At 37.5% G+C, this 17,862-nt stretch overlaps 1 protein-coding gene across 3 annotated transcripts in view; it reads left to right on the plus strand.

Moving 5' to 3' along the window:
- The window catches only part of ITGB8 (integrin subunit beta 8), an 81,309-nt gene that overhangs the window by 13,134 nt on the left and 50,313 nt on the right, over positions 1–17,862 (plus strand). For all 3 annotated transcript variants that reach the window (XM_045564451.1, XM_045564452.1, XM_045564453.1), the window contains exon 2: positions 16,618–16,703. In XM_045564451.1, coding sequence (XP_045420407.1) covers positions 16,618–16,703 — 86 coding nt within the window. The remainder of the gene's footprint in view (positions 1–16,617; positions 16,704–17,862) is intronic.

The following is a 17,862-nucleotide window of genomic DNA, read 5'->3' on the forward strand; positions in this document are numbered from 1 at the left end:
CATTCTTATCTAATGAATTCTGTAATTTTAACTAAAATCTAATAAATGCTAATTATTTAATAAATACTTTTCAACAACAACTGTGTGACAAGCATTGTTCATTGTATGAAAAATAGCATTAGAAAACAAAAAGACAAAAGTCCTTGTCCTCATGAGTCTTATATTTTGGAGGAAAGCAGACAAAATTAAAAATAAGCATGTGGTTATAAGTATTAATAATTATTTAGTATGTTTGAAGGTGATAAATGCTATGGGAAAAAGTAGAGCAGAGTTGCCATTTCAAGTGAATTAAATAGGGTAAGCCTCGTTAAGAAAGGTGATGTTTGAGCAAAGTCCTGAAGGCAGTGACAGAGAGAGTCAGATTTGTGGATAATAGGAGGAAAGGTAGGGAGAAGAGAGCATATCAGGCAGTGTGAGAGATATTTCGTAGGTTGGAGGATGGAAGGACTGCAGGTGGCAGATTGTTGATATCTGGATCCTAGGAGGGTGAGTTAAACTGAAAGACAGGAGGTGTTGGCCAGAGAGGTGATATATGAAATTGGGATTGTAGAGGGCTTGCAGTTACTGGTAATTACCAGGTCTAAATCTCTGACCCTGGAAGAGAGTAGCTAAATCAGGGTGGAAGACAAAATACTTGGAGGAGAAAAGAACAAGGAACTGATGCATCCGGTATTGCAAAGATGATGTGTGTATATAATGAAACTGATGAGAACTGACATAGGAGAAGTGTTAGAGAGAGGGATAGTAAGCAAGGAGTCAAAATTTTCTAAAAAGGAAAAAGTATCCCCCAGGGTTAGTAAATCTCAGTAAATACCTACAACAATTTAGGGTAGGGGGCGATATAGTCCGAGTTACAAGTGTGGAAGCTGGGGGTGGTTGGTTAGGGATGAGGGAGAGAGAATATTCTGCAGGTTGCAATGAGAACTAAGGAAGACACTTATCCACCTCCAAGCCCAGGGCCATGAGGGTTGTGAGAGAAACGTCAGCCATTACTCATGCAGTGAACAGTGGAATCCACATCCTCAGGGGAGAGCCGGGTTTCTCAGAGAGTAAGAAGGTAAAGGGAACATTCAGAGAAGGGAATGAAATGCAGGGAGTTCTTCTGGAAATAGACTATGAATTTCAGAGGGTACAGGGATGGAATTCTGGAGTTGTAAAGGAGTAGGAGATGGGGAGAAAGGAGTGGTAGTGCAGAGCCTTATGGGGCTTAGAATATGTGGGGTAGATGAGGGCAGATCTGGCAGTCATGGGCTTCTTTTAGGAAATGATACAAACAGGGATACATGAGATTAGTCTTCAGGAACTCAAAGTAGATGGTGGTGATGATACTGTGAGTGATTGAGGTGGTTCTGGGCTTTGCTCTTGATTTGTATGGAAGAGAAGGAAGAGGTCTGAGGAATCTGACCTAGTTCCCATGTGAGAAGTTTACTCTACCCCATCTCCTGCCAAGAGGAAGATGGACTTTCTTCGGGTACATTTGGCCACTCTTGACTCTAGATGATTAAGATGATGGCCTGAGGAGATATACAACACCTGAAGATTCCCCCTGAAGGTGCAACAAACCAACAATGCTTTGGCAGTGAAGGAGTTTGGAAAGACTTTCTAAATTATCTAATATAGTATCTTCCCTGGAGGAATTTGCTTATCACCAAATATATTTGCATATGTGTAATATGTAAATTACACACACATCCATAATACACAGCTAACTAAGTAAACAAAACACAAATAACTAAGTCACATACATACAAAAATACTGTAATTCAATGTAGAATGTAAGGATCGCAATGCAAATTTTACAAGGATTCAAAAGTAGAGAGATCAGTTACACCTGAAGGGAGCAGGAAGAATTTGCATAAGTGAGATAAAGTGTCTAAATTGGACACTGAAGGACCAGCAGGATTGCAACAGAGGCAGTGCACAGGATGGCTATGCAGGCAGAGAGGGGTGTATATATTGACCATGACATAAAGTATCAGGGGGGAAGTAAAAGAGAGAGCTGTAAAATTAAAAATAGGTAGATTTGTTGGAACTTTATGCTATGGTTTGAATGTTTGTTTCCCTCCAAAAGTCACTTGTTGGAATCTAATCCTCAATGTAATGATATTAAAGGTAGGGCCTTTGGGAGGGGACTGTCTCATGAAGGTGGAACTGTCATGAGTAGTATTAGTGCCCTTGTGGAAAAGGCCTAAAAGAGCTTGTTTGCCCCTATCTCCATGTGAGGAAGCAGCAAGAAGGCACCATCTGTGAGAAAGGGGCCGTCGCGAGTAGCCAAATCTGTTGGTGCCTTCATCTTGGACTTTCCAGCCTCTAGAACTGTGACCAATAAATTCTGTTATTTATAAATTACCCGTTCTAAAGTATTTTGTTACAGCAGCCTGAATGGATTAAGACACATTACTACTCAGGTGGTGGAAATCATCTAAGGGTTTCGTTTTTCTTTTCTTTAATTTGATTATTTCGTAGGGTAGTAATGTGATCACACTGTATCAGGAGAAGAATCTGGGCAACAATGTATGTAATTATTTTTAATGGTAGATTTATAAGAGACTGTAAGGAAGTTGTTACAATAAAGCAAATGGTAAATAATGAGGGCCTAAACTAGGATGCAATCAGGGGGAATGGAAAGAGGGAACAATGAATGACAAAGATATTGAAGCAAAAACAAACATTCTTGGTGACTGACAGGTTGTTGGGACTGTGGTTAGAGGGAGAAGTCACGATCAAACACAAAGATTTAAATCAGAATAAATAGGAAAACAATGTCATTAATAGAAATATGTCATTCAAATCAGGAAGAGAAACATATTTTTGGACTTACAGATTTCGAAGTTGCAGCAGGAATCTAAGTTGATCGTCCAGCAGATTGTTGAAAATTCGAGAGTGAAACTTGGGTGACAGTTTAGAACTGAAGACACTAAATTGGGGGTCATGTTCATGAAGGGAGATTTAAAGTCTTGTTAGCTCATAGAGACATTAAGGTGTGCAGTTTAAAGAAAGATGTGAAAATAGCCTAAGACATAACAAGAGGAGTAGTTTAAGAATGGAAGAATAGTGTCCACTCACTGTTAAAAAACAGAGGACATTTAAACATTGCTAAATGCTAATTGCTAAATGTAACTAGGAAATTATTGTTTGCCTTTGAGTGAGCAGTTCACTAGAGAGAGGAAATAATCTTGGCAAGGAGAACTCTTCTTTTTCTAAAAAAAAACCAAGACAATTTTGAAAACAAGGAACATAATTTAGATAGTCTTGGTAATATAAAATTAGGGTTATATCTTAAGTGGGAGGACTTAGTAGAAGTGCTTAGGGATTTGAGGAGAAGGAATTAGAATAGCAAATGTGAAAAAAATATAATGGAAAGTCAACAAGAGATGAATGAAAGTGGGGTCCAGGGGCTAGGTGAGGTGAGAAAGAAACTTGGAGGGGACTTAATTCTTAACAGGGTCATGACAATGTCCCATAAGCAGCTTCAAATATTGAGATATAAGCTCTTGCTTGAGATGCATCACCCCATTTGTGTCTGACCTACTCCTGTTTACTGTCAACTCCATGTTTTAGAGTTCTTGGATCAGTAACCTGCCTTCTGTCCCATCCTCCGGCTCCCCTTGAATTGGTCACTTACTCTGCTTCCCTTTGTTCTTTTGGGTGTACAAAGTCTTTCATGATTCTGTGATGTGATGCAGTGGCCCCTTTAGTGCATGAGGATTCCCTGCTACAGTCTCTGGCCCCAGGGAGTCCTAATGGCTCTGTCCATGGTGGAGACATTAAGGTGTGCGGTGGTTTGGGTAAGGCAGAAAAACCTTGAGCAAGGTAATGAATTTGGAAAAGTGTCTGAAGATAATAAAGATAGAAAGGGCATATTAAATAAGAACTGTTAACTTTGAAAGAAAGAAAGTTGGTAAGTGGAGGTGAGAGTGAGGGAAAATCCTACAAGTAGCCAGTGAGAGCAAGGAGGATGTCAAAGCCCTGTTTGAACATTTCCCCAAGGAATGATGCACTCTGGATAAAGCTGAGTTTTGATGAAGGGGAAACAGCAGATGGACCATTTTGGGAAGTCTGGAGAATATGGAATAAGAATTTCAAAGGAAAATATGAACTATAGTTCATAACAAAATATAGTATCAATATTAAATGTCCTGAATTTATCACCTCTGCTATGAAAAAAATATATATAGTCAATGCCAATGAAATTAAACTGACCAAATATAATAGTATTTGAAAATTTTTAAGATAATTAAAGTATTATGGAAGATTAAATATCTATATAATAAGGTATAGTTAGGTTAAAATCTTTTGATTGTAATACAGAATTTCCTTTTGCTTAAGTCCTCAAATAAAATGAATTTTAGAAAAGATACAAGTATTTAGAATCATCTTTGGCATTGAGAATAGAGGAGAATTTACTATAGAGAATAGAATATAAAATATAATATTGACATATACTTCAAACTATATTAGTATTATTAGTGATAATAATACACGAATTACTAAGATACCTAATCTTACATTGGTATCACTACCTACTCTGTTGAGTTTCTTATACTGCTGAGAGTTAAATAGAATAGTTATATTTATGTTCTAAATAGAATATAAAAAATAAGTTTTGAATTTGAAAATATTTTATTGTCTCATGACTAAGCTCAATCCATAGGAAGAAGCAAGAAAATAATTTTCCTATTAACCTGAATAGAAAAAGATACGCAAATCAAATACTTGTAGCAATAAACAACTTTAATTAACCATTAACTGATATGTAAGTGCAAATATTTACATAAGTTGTCACCAGTTCACTTTCTAAAAAAACATCTAACTTAGTCTAATGTTTTTCTATAGACTGGCAGGTAAGAAATGTATTTTTTCACTGTGCACTGAGTGTCCTTTATCTAACAAATTATACTTCTTTTTTTTGACAATGCTAACTTTAAATAAACTTTACTGATATAATTACATCAATAAAATGCATCCCTGTAAAGTGTCAATGGATGGGTTTTTACAGATACATAGACTTTTGAAACTACATTCTGCTGCAGTCAACATACTGAACTCTTCCATCCTTGCAGAAGTTTGCTTGTGCCTCTTTGCTGACAACATTAAAACATAAAACAGTGAATAATCATTCTGCCTTATAGGCAACTGTTACATATAGGGATTTTGGTGACCTTTTAAAATAAATCTTTCATATTATAAATTACTTCTTAAAACAGTTTCATAAACTGATAGAATTTTACATGCTATCAAGCAAATGTTCTCTGCCAGTCATGTCATTTTAACTTGTGCTCTACTTTAAAAAATGTCACAGCTCAGTGGATGAACATAGCACAGAACAAGGGAGAGCATTTTTCCTACCTCATCAGCAAGGAAGCAAAGCCTTAGCAAAGTTAATTTATGAAGTCAAGGTCAGAGAATAGGCAATGGTTAGGACAAGAACAAGTTGCCTTCTTTCCTGTTCCAGATTTGGCTTCCAGGGCAGAACTGGAAATTCGCAAATGGAAACAGCAACTGCGAGCACGATTTGTGTGCTGCTGCCTAATTAGCATGCAGCTCAGAGCTGTCCCCTGGCAAGAGGTTGGGGAAACACAGTTGTAAAAGGAGCAGCTCTCCCCTGTGCTGAACAAGTGCCAGCCAATCTGAATCATGTGCTCAGTGAGGTGTTCACGCTGGGGCTTTCATGGGAAAACTCAGAGTTTCCTTAGGCATAGAGATAAAATGAATTATGAAAAGGGCACGGAAGTATTAGAGAGGTCTTTGACTCAGAGGGTAAAAAATAATTTTACTGGAGAGAATCTAACAGTCTCCTCTTTAAAGTGGGAAAATGAGATTACCTTAGCACTGATGATAGCAAAAAAGTAACGGCATCCTTACTTATATTAAAGAATTATCTTGAGCTACATGGGAATTATTTTGAGTCATCACTTAGGGACTAATAATAGTACTAATTAGCAAGGAGTTTTCAGTCATACTTTGGAATAATTGTCTTCTTAATGCTATTTTCTACTCCATCTAGAATAGTGTTTATGTGAAAAGGCTCTGTGGGCAGAACTAGACTTAACCCTGGTCTCTGTATCTACCTGCTGTGTGACTTTGGGATGAGACTAAGCCTCTCTGAGCTTTAGCTCTCCATCTGTAAAATGGGCATAGCAGTACTTTCCTCGTGGGATTTTTGTAAATTTCAATGAGATAATGCACATAAAGCACTTGGTATAAAAGGTCAGTACAGAGTAATCACTTAATAAAGATCTGCTATTTTTCATTTTCCTTAATTTTATCCTATGGTATATGAGGGCTGTCTGGAAAGTATCCAACCATTGTATCCACATATCCATTGTATCCATGGCTGGATACTTTCTGGACAGCCCTCCTACATAGATTATCAGAATCAAAAGGTATAAATACCTTTTAAAACTTTCAGATGTAATTACAGGAAAACCAAATTCTAATTGAACTGAAATTCACTTTGGGTTTTGATTTATTACTACTTTTTTTTTACTTCAAACTAAATTTTTTTTGTGCTACGGCATGTTGGTTTGATGCTCTAATCAAGCACACACCTGTGTGTGATTTTAGGTTTTAAAAGGCACCCTGTAGAAAATATATTCCCACTATCCTAGAGCATTTTTTAAACCTCCTTAACCATGGCATTTAAACTTTTGACATGAATAATGGTCTGCTTTTTTTTAAATGGGAGAAAGGAAGTCCATACCTGCCAAGAGTTGAAAAGGAATATAGGAAGAGCCCCTGAAACTCCAGTGTGTTAGATTGAAAACATTATTTAGAGGAACAGAGTGGGAAACCGGTGAATATTTTGGCTTTTACAGAAAGGGAGTGTGCTTCATAAACAGGACAGTTGGAATGTATGGAAAAGTTCCAGTGAAAACAAGACACAAAGCCACATGACTAATATTGCTTTTCCAAGTTAGACAAATGCAGCTTTAACCAGGATTTGGCTCTGAGGGGCCTCAGGAGCCCTCCTTGAATCTTGAGATTTTGATCCTTTCTGAAGTTCTGAGTCTGAAGTAGGAAAGCTGTACTGAGAGATGCTGTGGTTTTGACCCCCATCTTTCTGCCTGAATTCCTCTCACTTTCTCACAGACTCCACCAGGTGAGCGTCAGAAGACAAACTGATGCGCTCAGGTAAACGAGTAACTGCAACATTGAATCAAATGCACATGACAGATACGCCTTATGCTCACTCATCTCTTTCCCGCGTCAAATAATACATGTCAAGATGTACACAGGATATAATCTAAAAATAATCAGATAACTATCAACTAGATTTCTGCGTTTTACTCATCCTTCAAAACGAGCTTCAGGTCTACCTTTAGGCAGAGAGAGTCCTTCATCTTTAACTGGTGGTGTTCTCTTTCTCCTTTCACATTTACTGTAGCCTCAGCATGGATTGCCTTGTTTGTTGTTTTTATTTCTCATTCAGTACCACCAAAATAATTTGCATTTTGGGTGACCTTGGGCTTCAGCTTGCCTGAGAAATTCCATTATATACCTGTTGCACCAGTGTATTTAATAGCACCCTTACTAAGTTAAAAAGTATCCCAGTGTCGATCAGAAATCATAGAGTCACCCAATGTGTGCTGCAGTCAGGGCCTTCTCGACTCAAAAAGTGATTATGGTACATGTAAATGAATCATAGTGAAAAGCTCTGATATGATCCCATGTGACCAGGCTTCTTGTGATGGCCCATTTCAACACAAATGAGGGTCATCCAGTGACTTCACAGTGGTTCTTCTTATAAATGCCATCACAAACTAGAATTTTGACTTATGCCATCCCAGTCCACTTTAAGCTCTGACTCATGTTGGGTTTGCCCCAAACAGGGCAGGGCAGACTAATGGAATGTGTAGCATTGCCCTAGCATTTCTTAACCTGCCCAAGGTTGCAATTGGCTTTTTTTCCATTTTGCTCTCCAAAAATATTTATACTAGCCTATTACAATCACATGCCTTACTCACTATGTAACAGGGAGGTTGAAATTTGTCTCTGAAACACAAAGGTTAGATATATAATAATAAAAGCCTAAAAAACCTGGCTCATGAGGAGCAGAGATATTAGGGCTATTTCCTAACTCTGGCATTATAAGGAAGTTCTGCTCAGTGAGAAATTGCTCAACTTTAGAGGGGCAAGGAACACTTGATGACTTGAAATTTTGTTTAGATCTGAGCAATAAGGAAAAATAAATGAATTTGGTGGTTTTTTATCTGGTGATAATACTATTAAAAAGTGCCATTTCAGTTCATTATCATTTCATCATATCTTTAAAATTCTTTTTTTTTTTTTTTTTTAAACAGAGTCACTCTGTTGCCCAGGCTAGAGTGCCATGGTGTCACCCCAGCTCGCAGCAACCTCAAACTCCTGGGCTCAAGCAATCCTTCTGCCTCAGCCTCCCAAGTAGCTGGGACTAGAGGCATGCGCCACTATGCCCGGCTAATTTTTGCTATATATTTTTAGCTTTCCAGATCATTTCTTTCTATTTTTTAGTAGAGATGGGGTCTCATTCTTGCTCAGGCTGGTCTCGATATCCTTACCTTGAGTGATCCTCCTGCCTCCGCCTCCCAGAGTGCTAGGATTACAGGTGTGAGCCACTGCTCCCGGCCCAAAATTCTTTAGAAGAAAACTAGACTTACTTTATAATAAATCATCAGAACTACATAATATAAGAAGACCAAATGCAAAAATAAAAATTGTTATGCTAGGTATGCTTGTTTTCCCACATTTGGAAACATTCAGATGAATTCATCCAGTTTCATTGAGCAAACATAGTTATTGCTTTTGCAGCAGATAGGTGTTGGAAATAAAGATTATTTAAAAATGTAAGTAGTCAAGAGTTACGAAAACTCAGGAATTAAATTGCCAAATGAACTTCTACTTAGAATACCATTTATTCACTATATAATTGTGGGTACCAAGTACCAGGCTCGCATACTGGATATGTGAGGAAAATGATTTTCTTTAAGCATCTCTCTTCCAAGAACTGTTAATCTGGTATTCTTACTCTTCCAAGAAAAAACAAACAAACAACACATGATGTGTGGATGGTCTACTTCACATAAAGTAATTTTATGCTTAGCAATTCTTTTAAAACATTTACATTTATTCTGTTAAAGTCTCTTATTTATCTTCCAGAAGTCAGATAAAAATTTATCAGTTAGGAATTGTGCTTATCTGCTAGTAAGAGGATCTTTAAAAACAGTGGATTAAGTAAGATTAGGGAAAAATTTCCTCTGACATCAGACAGAATTCTGAGAGTCACTGGAACAGGTACAGTGACTCCACAGTACTGTGACAGGCCTGGGCCCCCTTCTGCCATCTCAGCCTTGGCTTCCATGAGACAGGTTCCCGCAAATCTGATTAAGGCTCTTGCAAGTCTAGACATCACATCCATGTACCAGGCAGAAAGGATCAGGATGGGCATAGGGCAAGATGCCCCCCTTTTAGAGAAACTTTCACAGAATCCCCATTCAGCAAGTTCTTCCTGCCTCCGTATCATTGGAACTAGTCACAAGTCCATGATCACTGCAAACGAGGCTGGGAATTATGGCACTTCCATTCCTCTCAATGCCATCTTCAATTAATCCAGGATTCTGTTAGGAAAGAACAGGCAGGCAATTTCTGCGCAGTGCTCCAATTATTTATCACCTTCTGGGGGAGATCACTGTAGTAGCCATCTCTGGTGCCCCACCCAGACTCCGTTTATAGGGCTGGTGCCCCTACTTCCAGCTGCTCTGAGTTCTGGTTGTTAATAGCTCGCAGTTGCTGCTTTCTGGGAAGAATTGCCCTCCACCAAAAGGAGCCACAGAGATGTCTGGGAGGTCAGCCCACTCCACCCACAACAGGGTTACCTGCAGCCAATGACTGTCTGATACAGAGTGTAAAAGACAGACCCCCTTGTCTCAAGTGACACCCCCTTTGCTGTGTCACTTGTGCTCAGTGCTATGCGTGAGATCAAACCGAGGCCAGACTTCGATTGTGCCAACATCCTTGCTGAGTGCCTGGCCCTCTCCTGACCTTCCTTTCTCAGTAAATCCCTTGCTAAGAATCTCTATCCCAGGGTCTTCCTTGGGAGAATTAAGACAATTATTTTTCTTATAATGTCCTCATTCCCTGGGCTGTCTCCTGAGCTACTATATAAATATCAGATATTACCGTGCTACCTCTTTTTCTTCCAAATACACCTAACCAAATACATCAAGCTTAATCACTGGAACAGCAGAGAAGGCAAGAAAGAAAGGAATCCAGTTTTTTACTAAACATAAGTATTGTATGTTTTTCAAGAGAAAGTAGAAGCAAACTTATTTAGACAAAATGATTTTCCCCATAAAGACAATCATTTTCATTTCCGTGGGCTAAATGCTTATTTGCTACAAGTTTTTAACAAATTAAACATCTTGATAGAGGCAAAAGAGAGGAATTAGCCAATCTAGGCTGGGTGATACTACCAGAGAATACCATTTTCTGAATGCATAATTTAGGAGCAGACTACTAACATTTAAAGTGAATTTTTCAATTAATTCTATACGAGCTCAGTTAAAACAAGTAATTGTTGCATAGAAATTATTTTAGTAGCTAAAGTTTTTTGCCACTGATTATTATAATTCCATTAATTATATCTGCTTATCTATTTCAACAGTAAAATTATGTTCTATACATTTTGAATACTAAATGAAATAGAAAATGAAAGATACTGATAGATAATGTAGTTTGCTATTATGTATAGATGAAGTTCAAGGATAAACCTAGGGGACAAAGAGGAATAGAAGTAGTTGAATGTGCTATTTCCTTGCTCCCCCTGTTTTGAGATACCATCTCAGGCACTTCCTGGTAATATATCTCCTCTAGCTCTTCAGAGCTACCCGATGCAGATCCACCTTTTTCAAAGAGGTTTCCATGCTTCCTCCTTTTCCCCCATGCCCTTTACTTAATCTTTTTTAAAATTTAACTGACTTTTGTTTTGTTTCCTGCACCTGATTTTCAAAGAAGTAGGCCTAACCACCTATTTTTGTAGGGGCCTTAAGGAAACTTCAAAACTTGGAATAAATAGGCAATGGCAAGTGATTACAACACTAATATTTTTTGTTTTGATTTTATATCAAACAATAGCATATATTACATTTCTGTGTAAAAGAGAGCTTTGACAATCAGATAATACATTTTGAAGGTACCTGTAACATTTACATGACTGTGTGTATATATATCTACAACAAGGAAACCTCAAAGTTGTACTCTCAACTTTACTCTTACGGGTGCTCAATTTGTCTGGTTTTGACTGTTACCCAACTAGAATGTGTATTCATTTAGAACAGTGTTTACTTTGTTTTTTTTTTCAAAGGAAGTAGCTTTATACAATTATGACATTTTAATTTAATTTGGACAGTAAATGCAATTAGGAAAGGGATACTGCCTGGAAAAAATGCATTGCTCACAAATCATTGTATCTGGGAGTAACGGGAGACTCTAGAATAATTGATTCTGAATATCAAGGACTACAGTCTTTATCAGTTTTATTTATTCCTTCTTTCAGTTACCATGGGCATACTTTAAATTTTGCTGAGATTTTGTTGTGTAGACTTTACAGCAGAAATAAACTAGGAATTTTCTGAAAACTTTCAATGATCTAAGCACTTGGCTTATGGAAAGATCCCAATCTAAAAACTGAAACTTCTGTTGCCTTATTTAGTTTTTTGGGGGGAGGGGGCGTCCTTTGTTGGTCAATTTTCTTTCCCTTCTTACTTCTCTGGACCAAATATTTTCAAAATAATATGAATAAATGGCATCATCTAAAACAAAGAATACCTAAGCAGGTGTCATGAATACATAGTTTCCTGACTTTTGTGTATTCTATCCTGTTGATGATGGATATTTATTATGCTTTAGGACAGACAGTTGCAGAGGTCATTTCACATGTGGCATAAACATTTAATTCTGGGAAATAATTTTAAAAAAATATTCAGCTTAAATCAATGTTCAAAGTGGTAATAAAATGAAGGTATTCTAAGAGATTTTCGGTAATTCAATTCATACTGATGCCAAAATTATATTTGTGATAGATTGGACTGAGGTATGTTAAACTTAATTGGCCCTTAAGAATTATTTTTAAACAATTAAAATAAATGCTGTAACTTTTTGTTTAACATCTATTTTTATATATTAGCTGTATTTTTAAAACTTTGTCTTTATGACCCAAGGGACTTTCATTTCAAAGACAGCAAATTACATTTACAACACATTTAAAGGCACATAATGTCTTTCTTTTGTTGAACCTAGAACAAAATACAGATATTTACACACACATTTATGTATGTATCCATATGTACATGTGCATATGTATGTATATACATATAATTTATTGTAATATTAATTATAACAGCATTACAACAGTTCCTTCATTGAATGCCTACTATGCCCTGAGCACTGTGATTGACATGCTTTGCCTGACATCAGTCTCATATCAACAATTTGATATGGGTATAGTTAGCCGTGTGTTACAGTGGAGGAAAATTAGAGAGTTTAAGCATTAATAAACAGCCTAAGGGCACATGGCTGGTAAACAGCAGTGCTATGGAAGGTTGGAAGTTTCTTCCCAGTAACCATTAAGCAATGCTACTTCATCACATCTGTTACCTCCAGTTGTAACATAATGAGAAAAACGAAGAATTTCAGCACATGCTGATAGATCAAGGAATAGAATTATTTATAGTGTATGCACTTAATTGGCAATATGCTGTTAAATCCTTTACCAATTTATGTCAAGACAGTACAATTTTTCTTTTTTTTTGCTTTTTTGTTTTGGGGGGTTTTTTTGGAAATAGGATTTTGCTCTGATACCAGACCTAGAGTGCAGTGCCATCATCATAGCTCACAGCAACCTCAATCTCCTGGGCTCAAGTGATCCTCCTGCCTCAGCCTCCTGAGTAGCTGGGACTACAGGCACTTGCTACCATGCCCAGCTAATTTTTCTATTTTTTTTTTAGAGAAGAGTCTCGCTCTTGCTCAGGCTGGTCTCCTGGCCTCAAGCGATCCTGCTGCCTCGGCCTCCCAAAGTGCTAGGATTACAGGTGTGAGCCACCATGCCCGGCAAGACAGCACAATTTTTAATGACATGTGTTTCATAGGCACTGAGGGTTGTAACAAATGGACACAAAAGGACGATCTGAGGATCTGTGATTTAAAATGTTATCACGCTGCTTCCATGGGCTTAAGAATTTCCATTAGGATCAGTAAAAATGTATCCTTAATAAAAATGCAATGCTAGAATATAAAGTATAAGGTGCCTAGTACAACATCACTAGACAAATAGCTGAATAAACAGCAACCACAATGGTAGAGTAGGAAGAAGAACCACTCAGGCACACCCTCTGAAGGTGTCAGTGCAGTGCAGAGGGCTGCTAGGAAACCACCGTGGGGAAGTAGCCTTCTTGTGATATTGCCTTAGGTGTAGGAGGGCAGATGAATTGAGAAGGTGCGGAAGCTGATGAGAAACTGCCAGTGTCTGTAAACAGTGGTCATGCATTGATGTATATGCAGTGTGGAGAAGATTTCTGCTTTCACAGAAGGCTATGTGAGATAGTGTGTGTGTGTGTATGTGTGTGTGAAAGAGAAAATTTTTAGCACACACTAATTAATAACACTTATAATGATTGGACCATTCACTGGAAAGAATTTCTATAATTGATGGTATTTGCATGTTAAGTAATTTACTTACACCTTTTTAAATTAGAAAGAAAATCCTTAAAATATTGCGTGCCAAAGTGTATCTGGCATGTCTTCTCTAAAGTGAAAACATGACACTCTCCAGAAATAATGTTTGACACTGTTCCCATGCAGCTCAATTTATGGCCTTCCTCCAGTTCTGTGGAACCGTAAGGCCCAACTCCTCCAGATCCATTTATAGGATCTTTTTTCCTGTAGTTACATAGACTCTGAGAAATGTCAGCCCTGGAATCTGGCAAGTATTGACAGGACTCAAGTCTCTCTCCCTCTCTGTCATCATCATTAGGTGTCTGAAGTTTGAGAACAGAGGTTGCACTAGAACTGTTTTAAAGAAAAGAATCAGGATACAAAGAAAACAGATTTTTGCTTGTGAATTATTATTTACCACATATGCTGTGGAAGTAGGATCCTGACCTGAGCTTGAATTTGGGTTAGCTTAGGACAGAGTCAGACAAGAATTAGAAACGAAGACCAGAGTACCAGAGTCCTAGGCTCTGCAGCTTCCCTTCCAGGGGACTGTGGTCTTAACGACCAATGCAAAAGGCTCACCTGTTGAGTGAAAGGCTCCATCAAATCTGAACTGAAATAGACTCAATTCCATGTTTGTTTCAGTTGGGTCAAGGCTAAGAGTTGGTGAAGTCTGTGTCTTAGTCCATACAACTGCTGTAACAAAATGCCAGAGACTGGGTAATTTGTAAACAAGAGAAATTTATTTCTTAGAGTTCTGAAGGCTGGAAAGTCCAAGATGAAGATGCTAGCATCTGGTGTCCTGTGAGGGCCTTCTTGCTGTGTCCTCACATGACAGAGGAGTGGAAGGATGAAAAGGGCCAGAAGGTGTGGAGCCTCTTTTAATTTTATAAGCCCCTTAATTCCATTCAGAAGAGAGGGACCCTCATGACCTAACCACCTCCTCTTAATAGTGAGATACTATGGCACTGATGATTAAGAATCCACATATGCATTTTGAGGAACACATTCAGACCATAACAGTTTGCAAATGTGCTTGACTTATAGACCTAAGTTGGTTTCCTTTCTGGGAATAAAACTAAAAAGTGAACTAAATGTTCTTTTTTTTTTTTTTTTTTTTTTTTGAACATTTGAGGAGTAAGCATGTTTTAGAGTTTTGCAGGCTAAGCCAGATGGAAGATTTTTAGACTAGGGAGTCCTTGTACTTGGGTGACCAAGCTGGTGTTAAAGGGAGCCTAAAACATTAGAGTTATTTTTAATTCTTTGAATTCTAGAGCAGGTCTGGAAAAATTAGTGAAGGTGCTTTGGATAATGTATATAAAAAGTTGATATAAAGTCAAGGACAACAGATAGAAAGGGATACCGAGAGGAGCTAATGTTAATAGTCCATTAGGGGTGATAGGGAAGGATGTTTTCTGCTTAATTCCTTGGGTGTCTGGAGAAGTGCAGGGAAGGGTGTCACTACCACCCCATTTAGACCTCTCTGCTCTGCCTGCTCCCCTGTAGTTCTCCCTCTCTTCTCCCATTGCTTCTGTCTCTCTTCCCACCACCTCCAGGTAAGAACTGTTTTGACCCTGTATTTCCGAAATGTTGACGAAAGTTGAGAGAGACAAGAAAAAGAAACCAATTGGAATGGGGGCAGCTACAGATTTTGTGGTCTCTACCCCTTTAAAGCTACCATGCCCATGTGTGATTGTGCATATATACACGCGCTTTTCTTTCGCGTTTATTACATTTCTTTAAAAGATACAAACACAGGTTAAAAAAGCAATATGAGATGGCAAAGAGGGATATCAGATATCACTACCTCTAGGGAGCCATCCTTAAATATGCCCTCTTCCTCCTCCCTGCTTATCCCGCCAAAGCAGAGGGAGAAGCTCCTTCCCTGTGTTCCCCTAGCAATTCGGTAAAAGCTCTCTCTTATGCTTGTTATACTGTGTTGTATTATTTGCTTACATAGTTCTCTCCTCGCCATCTACATCTAGGATGTCTACTTGATTTTACCCTGTGCCTATGAATGAGATGGATAGAATCACACTGCGATGTACACTGTACTTAGGATATCTCACAGTAAAAGATAGACTATATGAAATACATGATTGCTCCACTAAAATATCATGATAAAATGATATATGACTCATTTTGTATTATATTTTGTATTTCAGCCTGTAATAATTTTAATTGTTTAAGCAGTTAATGGATAGAGGGATAAAATTAAATAAATTTCAGGCACAACTATGTTACTAAAATATTACAGCCATGTGAAAAAATATATAGAAAAGAGGATTGGTCATGATTTTAAAGTGATCTAGTCCGAGAAATTAAATTAACTAAAACAGCTCATTCCACTTAAGTACTTCTAAAATACTGAACCAAGCCATTATGTCTGGTTCTGGTATTCTTTAAGCCAAAATAATCAATATTAACACAATTAGAATTCCCAAGTTAATTACTTAATGTGACTATCAAGATTATTTCTCAAAATATTCACTATGACTCAACATGGATTTACATGTTAAGATTGATGACTATATATGATCATTTTTACAGGAAAACCTCTAGAACAAAAAGCATCTACTTGGCTCAGAGAATATGAGATACAGTGAAACTTCAACACACTGAAATATTTGGAAGGTCCTTTACTGTTGCAGCAGAATTCAAGCTGAACCCCCAAATCTGATCAAAGTCACATTTTAATCACACTCCTTTTTCCCAAAACTTACAAAACTAAATAATAACTACCCAGATATCTATTAATTGCAATGAGCAGGTTAACTTTCCCTAAAGAAATGCTACATTTTTTGATGTCAGGTTTGTAAAACAAAAGGTCATCTTGTTTCAGTTTTCAAAATACATTTTGTTCTAGAATTGTATACACTTTCTTATAGGCGAGTAAACCATAACACCTCGTTTTATCCTCCATTACAGAAGACAATCGATGTGCATCTTCAAACGCAGCATCGTGCGCCAAGTGCCTTGCACTGGGTCCAGAATGTGGATGGTGTGTTCAAGAGGTGTGCCTTTTTTTTTTCTGTTCCTTATAGTTGAATTTCCGTCTAGCATGATTTCACTGTCCTACTATTCTGTGCCTTGAAGGTGAATCAGGAAAAAGAAAGATACTGCCGAGCATAAGGAAAATTTTATTTGGTTTTATGCTTGGAAACAGCATATCTGGCTGAATATAAAATAGAGTATAACCTTTTTATTAGGAAAATTATGGTAATTTTGAAATGAAGTGCAAACCATTTTATGTTTTCCATCTGTTCTATAGAGAGAATTGGCAAACACAGATAGTAACTTTTGATAGTTCAGTAGGCTTTGGTGTGAAATTCTTGCTCCAGCTTGAGGCATTAGGTTGTATGTCCAAGTTCAATCATTATCTTGTGCTTGCTTTTTAAAGAAAAGCAAGCTAATTTCTTTGTATTTATTTGAAATACTTGAAGGTTAGTTATGTACTCCATTTCATAACATTGTACATCAATTCCTTGGTTACTTAATGGAAAATGTGGTGTATTTCTTTGGGACATGTGGCCCTGTTCATGAGATATTGTGTCCATTTAAATTATGTGGAGTGAAGAATAACTCAGAAAATGTTCATTGTTCCAAATAAGTGGGGGTTTTTTTCTACCAAGAGAAAGAAATTCTAATAACAAAATTCTCTAGTAAAACAATTATAATGCATTCCTTCTTTCTCAGCTCCAAAGTTGTTTCATGAGTTTTTATCTTTTGCCATTAATCTGCAGTTAGAACTACTGTATATAGTAAACTGCACTGAAGAAACCATCTGCTAATTTGGGGTTTCTTATTTTATGAGATTGCCTAGGTAATTTAACATTTACTCATATAGCTCCTGGGAATTGTAACAAGTAGATCTTTACCAGCCTTTTGCTTGACATGATGATAAATATCTAGCCTTTGCCTCCTCTGATTTAACCTACCATCTTCTTTCCAACTATTGTTACTGCTTGTCCTGATGCATCCCCCAAGAGAAAAAAGAAAGTTGAAAAGTAGTAATATTTTCTTCTATGAAGCAAGTCAAGATAGAGGCAGGGAAGGGGTAGCCATGTCTCAAACTAAGCCTCTCTCACCGACAGCTGGGAGGCTTTCCAGATGTACTCTGGGCTACACCAGTGAGGAAACCAGGTGTTATTCATGAACTAAGAAGTGCTTCAC

The sequence above is a fragment of the Lemur catta genome, chromosome 11, assembly GCF_020740605.2.
Source record: "Lemur catta isolate mLemCat1 chromosome 11, mLemCat1.pri, whole genome shotgun sequence".
Taxonomy (NCBI): domain Eukaryota; kingdom Metazoa; phylum Chordata; class Mammalia; order Primates; family Lemuridae; genus Lemur; species Lemur catta.